General features: G+C 46.9%; 1 protein-coding gene across 3 annotated transcripts in view; it reads left to right on the top strand.

The window, feature by feature from the left end:
* The window catches only part of LOC144174827 (sodium- and chloride-dependent glycine transporter 1-like), a 193308-nt gene that overhangs the window by 89485 nt on the left and 90057 nt on the right, over nucleotides 1–13766 (top strand). Inside the window, exon 1 of one of the 3 annotated variants that reach the window (XM_077703735.1) lies at nucleotides 3879–4158. The exons of the other annotated variants lie outside the window; for them this stretch is intronic. Coding sequence (XP_077559861.1) covers nucleotides 4042–4158 — 117 coding nt within the window. The 5' untranslated portion in view covers nucleotides 3879–4041. Of the gene's footprint in view, nucleotides 1–3878; nucleotides 4159–13766 lie in introns of those variants that run through there. 3 annotated transcript variants of the gene reach the window in all.

Here is a 13766-nt window from a genome sequence, read left to right as displayed (position 1 = left end):
GGCAGCCGCATTTAGATTGGTTCGTTATCTTAAACACACATAGGTGCAGAGCTCCAGGGTGTCTTAATTAATTCCTTCCCGCTAGGGCATTCCTTGTAATCGTATCTTTGATTTGTTATACACCAAAACATAAAATCTTGATGCAGTACATGAAATTTCATTAAAATTACAGTGTAGTGACAATCAGACCTAGCAAACCACGTTTTTTAAAACAATGTGTACAACTAACATCAAGAAGCGCGTAAATATAAACTCAGAATATTCATTTTTATGCTCTTTTCTACACTTCACGTCGTAACTATATATTAATGGCTGGGCCTATGAATACAAGCCCGAGCCCGAGCCCGAGCCCGGCCCGAGCCCGAGCCCGGCCCGCCGGGCCCCCCGATAATCAATTTCGGGTTGCCCGGCCCGGCCCGCGGGCCTGGACGGGCCCGGGCTTTCGGGCCGGCCCGGACCCAGGCAGTGCTCTACTACTACCCCCCCCCCCCCCCCTCCCTTAAGCATCTGTTCGAATTGCGGTTTGATACGCTGAAATCGCTCTTGCGTTCACCTGGAAATAATCTTGACGGGCACCGAACTTTTAACAGGCGCTGAAAGGGGCCAGAGTAAACCTCGGGGCATTTGTGTGTGTACATGTGTAATGCTTCTAAGCGCACTATTTCCACGCCCACCGCCGACATACCTTTCTTCCTCCCCCGTGAAGCACCGAATGCTGAACGAGTGCTTGCGCCGTCTTGGTTTCGTGTTATTTCTTCTGCCCCGCTCCCGTCCGAACTTCGCTTTCTTCCCGGGCTCCACTTGTCTTTTCAACGAAAGGCGTTCCATCGTACGGGCCGTTCTACAGCACGCTATTTTGTCCATATACTATAGATGTTGACACCAAGGACGTTCAAGGTCGACTGAATGACGGAACCTGTAAGGCTTTCGCGTTAATCAAAATGGAAAGGGCGGGTGCTCGTTCCCGTGCGCCATTTGAGCGCACTCTTGTTGGCGGTGATGGCTTTGCGTAGTCCAACCTCCCTTCCTCTTGCCTAGCTCCGCTGTGTTGCGCCCTCCATTTGTTGAATGAGCTCGTCCGTAGGCGCCTATCTGCAAGCCGACCCATCGTGTCCGCTTCCTCCACAGCAGTTCGCAACCCGAAACGTGGCCCAGAGCAGCAAAATGAGCAACTGTCGTGCGTTTTCTTCATCCTTCGCAAAAGAACGCGTCCATCCAACGCCAGCATGCACTAAGTCTTGTTTCAGCTGCACCCTGTATATGCTTGGAGAGAGATTTCCTTTCTTGTTTTAATGCGCTAGCATTCCTTGGCGATTGCCTTCAAAAATATGACCGTCCGTTCGTTAATTATGAGACGATGCTCTCTTTTTGTGTACGTGGGGTCATTTGCGTTGCTCATTGAAAAGTCCAACCTTTCCTCTTTCTTCGCTTTCTTTGTTCTGCCCATTTTCCCTATCCAACGTGCAGGATAGCAATCTCGAGAAAGGTTAACATTCCTGCCTTCCCCTACCTCCTTGATTTCTTCCTTCCTTCCTAGGGGCTTTAATGCTATGCAGCCCGTCGTATAATAATAGGCCCCTTTAATAAAAGGCGCCAGAATCAGGCACTGGAGTGCGTATGAAATAGCCCTATGATTTTTTTCACGCTTTTTGTTTCTTTATGTCTTGCTTTTAATTCAGCCGTCAGATTTTTCCACACAAGCGCAAGGTATAATTTAAACCATTCTGCTCTTGGAACCAGTGCTCGGGAAGTTTTCCTTACGTGCTCGGCGCCTAGTGCGTGCCATTTAAAACAGTCAGTATTGAAGTGCGTGCGTGCGTGTGTGTGTGTGTGTGTGTGTGTGTGTGTGTGTGTGTGTGTGTGTGTGTGTGTGTGTGTGTGTGTGTGTGTGTGTGCGTGCGTGCGTGCGTGTGTGTGTGTGTGTGTGTGTGTTACGAGGCTGTAAACAAGAAAAATTCGCATCTTCTCACAGCCCACGGGAGTCGTAGAGAACTCTTTCGTGCGTTTCTCCCAAAAAAATGTTCAGTTTTTTTGTGACTACCGTAAAATTATCACTGTTTCGTCCCATTTGACTAAATGTGTTAAATGGGGGGGGGGGGGGGGGGCTTTTCCTTCTAATTTTCTTGCGAGAATTTCGGTTACTTTGCAGTAATCAGCACTGGTCGACACAGCCCAGTGCATCGGTCAACTAAAGGTGGTAGCTGCGAATTATATTGACTTTGTACGCTCGGTGTTCGCGGCATGCATTTTGATAGATAGAGAATAAACCAACGAGACCAAGGAAATGCTTCTGAGAGGCGCCCTCATTTTAGCATGCCATGAGCTCGGGCTGCATCCACAGCCCTTCCGATCAGTCGTAGCCTAGGCTCAGGACATGCAATAGTCCGCGCGTTGCCGATCTCAACATCAAAGTTGATAATCAGAAAAGCGAGGCGTTCCGTTTTTTATGCCCAACCTATTTGTTCGATTATCTGAAACAATGAACCACTTCTGTGCCCTTTAACATCAACCCATCTTTGGTAGCGTTTGTTTCTCGTTATCAATTACTAAGTGGGCACGAATTTTATAAACATCGCTATAACGTGTTCGTTGTTTTAAGGTGTTATCCGTTTTGTCATCTGCTGCAACGGGGTATAAGAGCGCTCAGAGACCGGAAGTTATACCTTACCGCTGGGCTAGGAAGAACTGCATTCTTTGTTCAGTGGAGGGAGAGGGGATGAAAACTGAAGTAAAAAAACTTATAGTCTGTACATGCGGTGTCGTCGTCGTGTTCTAATGCACAAATGCAATTGCTGTTTGTTGAACGCGAGGTATACAGCATTGAATACCCGATGCAAATAAAATACCACTGTGAAAGCCTGCGAGTAAACCAAAACAATAAAGACGAAAACAAATTAAATTAAGCGTTATGAAAGCCTCTGGATATCATTGCATAACCTTATCTGCAGCCAAACACTTCGGAAAGCACTTTCTTATCTTTTAGCGCAAACGCAGTGCGACACATCATAGTCTGCGCCATATCACATCGGCAAGACTGCACCTCGCACGACTTGAAAGAGCAACAAAACGGTTTACGGAGGCTTCCCTGCCCTCTCCCTTTTCCGTGACAGCGAATGAATGCCCCGGAGATATCGTGCCCCCGCCGACGCAAACCGTGCACGCCGGCTGCCTCTTTTTCAGCTAGTATTTTGCGTTAAGGATTGCACGAACGTCTCCTGGCGTTCTGGTAATCGACGTCGTAAGCCCCATTTCTCCCCTTCAACCTTCTCCCTTCAGCCTTTTCGCCCCGATTCCTCTGGCGCATGTCCAACGGCCACGCATACACATACGCGCCTGAGAGTTGTCCGTTCCGGGCACATCTTTCCTAACGCCACGCCGTCGGGTGGCTCAGATGTGCGTAGGCGTTTTCATGGGCCCTCTCTCTCTCTCTCTCTTTTCCCCTTTCCTTCCCCTATCCACCGTCACCACGCTCCCTCCCCGAACGAATCTATAGATTGTTTCTTTATCACGTTCGTTTCGCTTCTCCTTTCAAGATCAATCAGGTCGATACGTCCGCCGCACGCTGTCGCGGCGGTGGCTGCAGCCTACCCCGAACAGCGCGCCGTCCGCCGCTAGTACGTCTCTTCCTTTTCATCCCCCGCCCTCTCTTCCCCTTTGTCGCCCCGTTCCCTCATCCCTCCCGGTCGTAGGTGGCGTCCTCCGCGGGTGCAGTGTGTCTCTTGGCCTGTTCTCCTCCGCGGCGCCCGACGATCACGTGGTACACCAAACGTGGTGACGCAAGAGTGACGCGTTCATTTTGTTAGTAAATACGAATGGTTCCCCCCTCTGCACGCCGACGCCGGCGCCGAGATTTCGTCAAGGCGCGCGGCTCGTTTCTCGGGGCGACAGCGGGCGTGAAGCGGCCGTCCCGCTTTAATGTTAAGGAGGAGGCCGCCGCGTCGGGTTCGGTCGAGCTGAGTTAGGGTTCTCCCTCGCCATATTAAGGAGCCGCGCTTCAGCCTGACGCTGAGCTCGCCGCATATATTTAATACCGGCGCCACGATGACCACGCCGAAACTCATGGTTGCCCGCTGTTCCCTCACGTCGCCCGCCAACGTTCGGGGCTTCGTCCTGCTCAAGTCGTTCGCCAGTGAAATCGACGTGTCCCCTTCTGCATACGTAAGTTCGCCTCTGAGCCAAGCGCTTCTAGCAGACCAGCCCATGATCCTTCACGGCGGCTTTCGTCGAAAAGAAAACGTAAACAGGAAAACTTAGGATTTACGGCTTGGTATTTTATTATCTACGTTCTGTTCAATGTAATGAGTGTGTAATGTATAATATTACTTCTTTCATCTCTTCTGGGACAGTTATTTGCACAATAATGGGGTTCTGAACCGCTTCAATATCATCGAAAAAAAATTATAGACATGTACTGACGCCTTGTCAGTTGGAGTACTACTGGGGAAAGTTTTGAAAAAGGCGTTTACTAGGTGCGAATAATTTCTACTTCTACTGCTGCCAGCATAGAACATTGACTCACGAGGGAGCTGAAAAGGAAGTCATGTAAACTGAATGCTTATGCTTAATCCTTTTGGATGTCATCGATCGAAGACACCGCACAAGACGTTTCCCAGCGCCTTGAGAACAAAACGATTACTTGTAGTTTCGGGGGAACACTTCTTCAAAGATGCGTATTGCGACATACATCTCATCTTTGAGTTTTCATGAAGCTCTGCGCCGGAAAGAAGACAAAACTTCAGTGAAGACGTGAAGACAGGGCTGACAACGGGACGGGTAAGGCTGGAGTTCTAGTTTGACATGTACGTAAATCTATGCATACGTGTACTACCAGTAAACTATTTCTACTACCAGCTGTATTCTTTATTTTCAGGCTCAGGGGGTCCTAATGCTCAACAAAACAGAAAAAGAACATAATTTCGTTTTTGCTAGAAATAAAATTTTACGGCGGAAAGAGTAAAAGGAGGTCGCCCGAGCTAATCTTAGTTAACAAGGTCAAACTCGATGGTCCCCCTTATGACCATCGAGTTTGACCTTGTTAACTAACTTTTTAGTTAACAAGCACCTAACTTTTTCTTTTGCTCATTATCTTCGATATCTCAGAAATAAATCTCGCGCAGCCAGATAGGGATTAGCGATGCTAGAGTAGAAGACTCCTAATCATATAATCAACGATGTAACTACGCTGTCGCAGTAGAAACCGTTTGACTTGTAGTGGACAGAAAAAGAGCCACCTTTATGCGCTTTGGTTTATAAATGGTCGCGAAGTTAAAACTATGAGACTCGGAAAATAGTTCCCACTTTTTTCTTTTTTGTACGTCCACTAAGTATTCTGAAAAGCATTTCAACATAGTGTCCCGTGTAGAAGAGAAAAAGTTTAACGGCTTGATGGGCGGCACAGTTCTCGCTATTCGGTTTTTCTCATGAAACATACAACCCTTTGGGCTAAAAGTCGCAGAGAATTTCGTTACGTTCAATGAACTAAGCTGGGTTTTTTTTTTTTCGCAATGGAAACAACTTTTTCAATCATGTTTCAACGAAACGTAGTGAAAATTACGGCTGCAGTTTTTCTGAGGCTGCATCCGTAGAATACCGAAGCAGGATGAAGGGTAGGTGACCCAGGTCCCATCTTTAGGCAAATTTTAGTGACGAAACTATACGAAAAACGGTTTAAACGAGATTATACGTCCGGAAGCTGTGGTGTATGACCAAGTTACGCCCTTGCCGTCAGAAAAAAAGCAACTTTCTTTCCAACGCCACTTATATTTTCCGATTCGCCAACTTCCCTATGATTGCAACTATTGGTTGTCTTTTCGTTTTTAACATTATTGTTACAATTAATTCGGCTTACTTATGTTGTGTTATGTTATGTTATGTTATATGTTATGTTATATGTTACGTTCTATGCTATGTTATATGTTAGTTATGTTATGTCATGTATTGTCATGTCATGTCTTGTCATGTCATGTCATTCCATACCATACCATGGTGTGTTATGGCCTGTAATGTCGCGGCAGCTTACTTTTTATGTTACGCTATGTCATGTTCCGTTATTTCATACTATCGGCCAATGTTTTGTTTTTGTTTTTGTTTTGTTTTTTTCGTAGGAGCATTACTTTAGGCGAAGCGTGGTTTACAAGAAAAGTTCTAGTAGATAGAACTACTAATAAAAATTGCGCGACATCGACTACCTTGAAGGTTATTTATTAGCTTCCCCTTCGGCACGCGTCTTGAGGCTCCCAACCTTTGCCTTCAAGGCTATCCAAGTTCATAATTTAAAATTTGGAAGTCCTGCAGGTGATAACATACTCTTAGAGTACAGTGTATCAGGTTCATTGCTTCACTTAATCACATAGGCTAAACCGACCATTAATTTCGTTCTTGCCTATTGACTTCGACTGTCTAAAGAGTTCATTTTGTCTAGCCCAGCTTCGCTCCCCGTCTACACAAACGTTACCGCGTAGTTACTGCCACTAACCATCAACCTTATTTTTTATTTTTTATTTTTTTTTTGTGTAATTGGCGGTTCCGTAGTGTGAAACGGAAATAGCCTCCCCATTTTCTTCTTTTCTTTTTCAACTTAAGACAATCCGTGCCGTTCTGTATTTTTAACTAAAGTAAATTCCCGCGGTATACTTGAGTTGAAGGGAATCAACCCAAATAAACGCGCAATCTGTGATTCACCTTACGGGGAAGCAAGAGTGCGTGCGACAAAGCCAGCGTAATAAGAATGACCGCAATAAAAAGTTGCCCTGCCCTATTTCAATGCTTACTGCACGGGGTGGAGTCTATCAAAGGAAGTCATCACCAAAAATCCATAGAATAAATGAAGCTGGAGGCACAGCGCGAAACACGACTCGCTCGCTTTATTTTAAATCATCTCGATTAAAAGTAAGGTTTAGCGAATTCTTCTCAAGGGAGAAGAAAAAGAAAGACAGTGTGCAGCCACGCAACATCAGAAGTTTCAAATTCGTGGAGTGCTGGTAGCCCCATACCACCACTCCGCACTGCTGTGCGCAACCGCGTGCGGTCGCTCCGTCTAGCGACCGTCTGCAGCGCTCCCCCGCGACCGACTTTTGCCTCCGGCGGGAAGGTCAGCGGCGACGCTGGCAGACGCTGGCCACCTCATTGGCTGCTCCTGCGCGGTCTGCTTCGCTGCGCGGCTTGGGACGCGGGTCACACGCGCAAACCTTTTTTTCGCGTCCCTGGCTCCCCGTTCTTCTCTCCCGCTTCCCTTGAAGCGCGATGCCCTCCTCCTCCCCATCACGGGTCGAACGGGAGAACGAAAAGGAAGAGAATGAAGGAATGGGAGCCCCCTAAGGGAACAGAAGCGGAGGAAACACCCCCTTTTTGACGTCACGCTTGACGTCATTCCCTTGGAGTACTAGAACTGCGCCAGCGGCACAAAGGGAATGGGCGACGCGGGCTGTGTTTTGAGGGGCGCGCTCGATGGAAGCGGGAGAGCTTGCGAAGGGGGAGCAGCACCTACGCCGCGCGTGTCTATGTGTACGCACTTAGTAAAGAAGAAGAAGAAAAAGAAGGTTTTTATTTTTCAGAAATTTTCATATATACAAGTGCTGTGATTAGCATCTGGATCCATAGCCCCAAGGCTATATCCAGATGCTAGTGCTTACGGGGTTAACCGTTTCTTTTGTCTGAGGTCGATGTGAGTCTCTGATGTCATTTTGTTGGCATGTGCCGGTGTTTATAAAGTCCTGCGTCACTGCCTCGCGTGACGACAAATTTCTCAGCGCAAGCTACAGGTGCCACGGTTCACCCTAAACAAAACGGGGCCTGTTCGGATGGGGCGTAAATCGCCCACGTTAATCGGTTGTTGTCATCGAACCGTCGTAGCTAAGTAAAAGCGTTAAATTTAGAAATAGATATGTACTTCAAGGGTATAAATCCTACACAGTCTGGCATTGCCTAGGACTCTCGCCTTAAGGGAGACTCACCTATTAACATTTCTGTGGGGTTTACTACTCCATAACTCACCGGATTAAAAGCCACTGTGCACCTTTTATAAGAAAAGGATTACAAATACGTATCAATGTTAACAACGGCCGCTCGCTTATTTTAGAGATATACCGATTCTGTACTGAAATAAAAATAATAATACTCTTGCTTGCTAGACGCCTAGCGCCATCTAGTTAAAACTGGATAAACCAAAATGTGTCTCTCTATTTTTTTTATGCCAGTAAAGAAGTACTAATATGTTTCCTAAAGAAGAAAACTAGCCCGTTAGGAACATTTCTATAAATTCGTAGATTATTTCTTATCGGCGCACAAAGCTTTTTAAGCTCGTAGGTCATCAATTGTATATATTTTAATTCTGTAGCAAGTAAAGGAGAGTCACGTTGAAGATTACAATATTAGGATGAGAGTAGAGCTACCGTTGTTGCAGTTGAACAAGACCATCGTTCGCCCTGTAAAAAGCAGCTATCGGGCATGCTGTCTTTACAGAGACGAGCTGCTTCTTTTTTGTTTGTTTGTTTTCCTGTTCTTTTTCTTCCCTAGGAACGATGTCTCTGTCTCTCGCGCGTGTCCAAAGATAGCGCCCGTTCACCGCTGTGACGTCAAAAGCACGCGAGTACGCGAAGCGGTTGCTAAAGGAGTGCGGAAGACCCGTAATTAAGCGCGCCTGACATTCCCCGACTGGCAAATGGCGCCCGCTCTCTCTCCCTCCTCCCAGCGTCGCGCTGCCAACCGACGTGCAACTCGACCATACCAATGGTATGGCGACGCCCCTTCGTATACACGCCCATTTGATTAGAGCAATCTCCCCGCATAGAAGACACGAGCGCATCCGTTAGCGCGATGACCTCGCTTCAAGATATCGCCTCTTTCGGTGTTCACGCGCGGGATGATTCTCTGGCCTTCCGAAACGGCTGCATTGCGACGATGGACGCCAAATGTCACGGAGCGCGTTGCTCCACGCATGACCGAGCCATCAAGCGGCGCAAGCGACTTGCGGAGGTGTCGTGGCCCGGAACGGCTGCAGGATACTCGCCGCCCCCGCTAAGACGCGCCTTCTGTTTAGCGACAAACTTGTAAACGGTTGGGCTTACTTAGCCATGTAGGAATGAGTAGAGCTTGACATTATCCATGATCCGCAAGGAAGTAGACTTGAATTATTCAGATAATTAAAATTGAAGAAATAAAGTACAGTTTTAGTGAATAGAAAAAAATTTCTTTTTTTTTTTTGGATGGGGGGGGAGGGGGGCTTATTCAAGATTCAAAAAATTTTATTTCCGGATCAAGAAGGCACTTAGGTGGAAGCAGGCAAAGAGACAATTCACTGGCTTGACGAAGGTCTGCGCCTCGTTACAATGCTAACAGCTAGTAGTGCACGACAAATCGCGCCACACTGTGTTTACTACAATAATCATTTGGATGAGAACAAAAATGAGCAAAAGATAGGGTGCGCTGTAAGTGCAGTTTCTGTCTTCGAAAAGGCCGCAGAAGGAAAACAGAAGACACTTTTTTACAGAGCATATGCCCGGTTAGAAAAGCAAAAATCTGAGAGATCATCAGTCCTCTGACGTCCCTGCCGTATCAAGGTGTCTTCCACAATTTCAGTTGCTGTTAATTACCGTCTGAAAAAAAAAGTTCAAATTTATGCGGATTTATTTTGTTAATGTGAAAATAATGAATGACACATCGGGCAGAAAAGTTAACACTGGCGTAATAGCAAAGCGTGTCCTTAAATCGCTGACATCGCACGGGAAATGGAAGTAAAGTAGCCGGGGGAAAAGAAAGCTGGATGGAAATCGAACTTTTATGGCCTTCGGCATGCGAGCAAGCCACGCATCCTCCTCACCACGATGGCGTTTTTGTCGGTTTCCACACCACTACGGCTCCATGGCTCCAGCTGACTAAGGGTGTACGCAGTGAATGCTTCGTGGCGTTGGACTTCGACAGCGTCGACAACTGACTCAGGCAGCTTGACGAACAAGGAGTGTAAAGGTATTCCGCCGCTAGGCTCAACATTGAGGTAACCACACGTTCAGGCTGAATGTATACGTATGTAACAACATACCTACTCAGATGAATTGGACAGTGACGATGACAGCTCTGGTCATATGCTCATGGACGTGTTTTACCAAGTCCCAGTTTGCTACGACGTCAACAGACCCACCCAAAATTATCGCATACCCACTTAAAGGGGGATTGGCCAATTTCGATGACAACTGTCGTCAGAGCCTCACGGTTAATTCACCAACATGACCACTCGAAGGAGCCCGCTACGAGTTAAACGCTATTGCGCTCGCATTCACACAGCTCTTAATAATTGCTTAAGTGTCCTCGGAGTCTTTCTACTCCGCACCAGTAGTTGTAGTCCCCCCCCCCCCCCCCTCCCCTTCCCCCACAACGCCGTCTCCTTATTTTCCCTCCTTCACGTTCCTATGCCCTACTTGACTCTGCTTGTTTTTTTTTTGTTTTTTTTTTGTTTTTTAGGTTGAAGTCATAATCTCCTTCGCCGTACACTGTCAACTCTCGTTAGAGCGAAGTGACTGGGACGGGAAAATTTGTTACAGGCGGCATTTCGACACAAGCGAGGGGGATGTAAACGCACATATGCTTGTTTGTGAACTTGAACAATTTTGAATAAAACGATCATTTTATCAAAGCGATTTCGTTATAACCACGGTTTACTGCAGGATGTTTGCCCTTGAGCAACAAAGCCGGCTTTTTATATGGAAGTGTGACCCCTAGCATCCTCCTTTTTGTGCCTCTTTTAAAGGGGGGGGGGGGGGGGGGGGGAGGGCATTGCCTTTTCTTTCCTTCTGTATACTTCAAGCTTCAAAATTTTCTTTATAAGAAATAACTGAAAGTGCAGTAAATATTCGTTATAGAGAATTTTCTTTATTACAAATCTTGTGTCATTCAAATTTCTGCAAGATACCCGACGCAGTGCATAAAGAGTAAATACTTTACGCTTTTAACGAATGATCGCTTATAGAGAAGCCAAACTCCCATCTCGAGGGCTCCGTTTATAACGACGGTTTACTGTACACGTTAATTAAAGGGGAGGGGTGTACGTATCATTTTCGCTGGGAAAATAGGTATCCCAGGTTATGGCACTTCGCCTTCATCCCCCTTTCTTTAAGCCCGAATAAAGAGCTAGTGCAGGATTTAGCTACTCAATAGAATGTTTGATTTCTTTATATTTACCTTTAATTCCAGCAAATGCCTCTAGCTTTACGGATAACAAAAAAAATTGCACGCCATCTCCACAATCACTGAGTAAAACGTAACAAGAAATTAGCAATGAGGCAAACGCCTCGACTAAAACCACCCGATCAAACCAAACCTCAAAGAAACAATGCTACCTTGAAGTGCAGTTATAAAGCTGTTCTCGTAAGCGCACAGGTTATATTTAATGGGCTCAATCTGCATACTACTTTCGGATAGACTCTAGCCACCATTCGTTAAAACATCATCGTAATCCCTTTGACGTTCAGGACATTTCTGTGTTCTCAAAGTTGTGAACACCAGTTTGGATGTGAGCTTTGTTCTGAGATTACCCGCCGCGGTGGCTCAGTGGCTAAGGCGTTGCGCTGCTGAGCACGAGGTCGCGGGTTCGATTCCCGGCCGCGGCGGCCGCTTTTATGGTGGAGGCGAAAAGCAAAAACGCCCGTGTGTACGAGATTTCGGCGCACGTTAAAGATCCCCAGGTGGTCAAAATTAATCCGGAGCCCTCCACTACGGTGCGCCTCATCGCCTGCGTTGCGTCGGCGCGTTAAACCCCACAATCAATCAATTGTTCTGAGATTAGTTTGTGTACGACTGAATAGTCGAGCTTTCCTTCAACTTTGTTGCTAAGTCGTCATACTAGTTCTTTCAAAAGCTCACGACCACCCCTAAGGAATATTAAACGCATGCCTTTAACTTCTTCCACGCGCTAAATTTAAAAAAAAAACACATCTAAAAAAATAACTGCGTCATTTTTAATGGTGTTTAATCTGCCTATTTTGGATTTACTTTCAGCGTCATTCCCATTTTAGATCGGCTTTGCCTGTATAACTATATATCATCTGCCAAATCCAAATGCGCGTCTGCCAACCCCTTTTAGTGCTTCATAGCCTTGCGTTCTTTTCCCAAAGCGCCTTTAGTTCAGCAGTGGCCGAGGGACAACTTGTCAGATTCAAAACTTGTTTAGGACTACATGTATGGAAAAGTCAGTAAAGAAACATATTATAATGTCTCTATTTGTTTCACTGCGTATAACGGGTTTAAAGGAGGGCGGAAGGCAGCCTGAGGGGACATTGTCGAATCAGTTATTTATCAAGTTGTCAGGGGCTGCGAAGAACGAGTTTGGGCTGTCCAACAACAACAACAAAAAAGGTATGCATCGGCAGCCAGCGTAGTAAATGACCTGAGCATGCGCAGGACCAGGCGAAACGTAAGCTTCGCCGAACTAAGTCCCGACTCCGAGCCCCCGATGCGCCGTGAGTTTTTACACGTACATGCATGCGTGTGAAACGGAAGTTCAGACTTGATTGCGAGCCGCATGATCTTTTTTTTCCGAAAGGGGTCGTGCCGCCACCTCGCGCTGCTACGGATCCGGTGTTCGCAACGTTCCTAGGCTCTATCCCATTCTGTAATAATGGAACGTAGTGTAATCAAGTTTTAAATACAGCACTTTTTCTTGGGCTACCCAGACGCAAACAAATTGTCTGTCTGTGAGCACAAAGCTTGGCTCACACATGTTTACGCGTTTCAGCGCTAAGTAAATTTAAGGCATTATTCAGGCCCAATATTAGCACATAATCAAGGCTACCAGCGTTCTCTTCATTAAAAATACATGTCACCTTTGTTTTTACCGCAGCAAATGTTAAAAACTGCACGTTAAAAAAATTTCACCATCTTCCCGTAGGTGAACCCTGAGTAGTAAGCGAAGCAGCCATGGGGCCGACTCAAGTTCCCATTAGTTTTCAGTTCGATCGCGGCGTTGCGGGAGGAGAATGAGGGGAGCGGATCACGCGCGCGCGTCATTTATACCGCGGAGCTACAGTGGCGCCCCAAGCGGAGTATGCAGCGGCTACCGTCACGCCTCTAACCCTAAGCTGCTTCGCATTATCGCGCGTGGAGCCGCAGGTGTTGCCATTCGTTGCGCAATCCCGGAGAGGAGAGGAGCTTCGGAGAGGAGAGGAGTGTCGGAGAGGAGAGGAGGAATGCCGGAGGGGACAGGAGATGAGACAAGGAGAGGAGATTACGGGGAGGATGCGCATGCGCAGTAGGGGTGTGGACGCCGCACAACGGCGGACGCACAACGGCGTGACAATAAGCTGCTTCGCATCTAAAACGGTGGTGTAGAAGAGAAGCGCGATGAAAGCACTTCGAGCTGTTTCGAGCAGAACAGAAACAAAAGGCCCCAACAGGTGGCGTGCGAGCGTTGCGAACGCGCGAAAATTGAATCGAGCAAACCTCCATTGCATTCATCATGAGAGGAGCGAGAGTCTCTTTGCAACATTTGCAGCAAAGCAACCCGGCTACCTGCGAATTTGTGCCCGCCGTTAAACCATTTTAATTTCTTCTCCAGGGCCAATCCTTGGTCTGACCAGGCTAAGGTACAGAGACTGTACCTCGAGTTTGGTGTTCTTGCTACTAAATTACACATGTTCCTTCAAATTATTTTTTGCGATAAAAAAGTCCTGCACAATTTCGTTTCATTTGCAGCTCAAACCTCCTCGCCTGGTCTGTGACGCCAACGTTGACGACATGGTCACAAGTCGGCGCTTCTTGGTGCCGACTTGCGACTTAAT

Source organism: Haemaphysalis longicornis, unplaced genomic scaffold (genome assembly GCF_048455015.1).
Source record: "Haemaphysalis longicornis isolate Haplotype H1 unplaced genomic scaffold, Haemaphysalis longicornis Haplotype H1 scaffold_3, whole genome shotgun sequence".
Taxonomy (NCBI): Eukaryota; Metazoa; Arthropoda; class Arachnida; order Ixodida; family Ixodidae; genus Haemaphysalis; species Haemaphysalis longicornis.
Note: the sequence above shows the minus strand (reverse complement) of the source record. Positions and strands in the feature narration are given on the sequence as shown.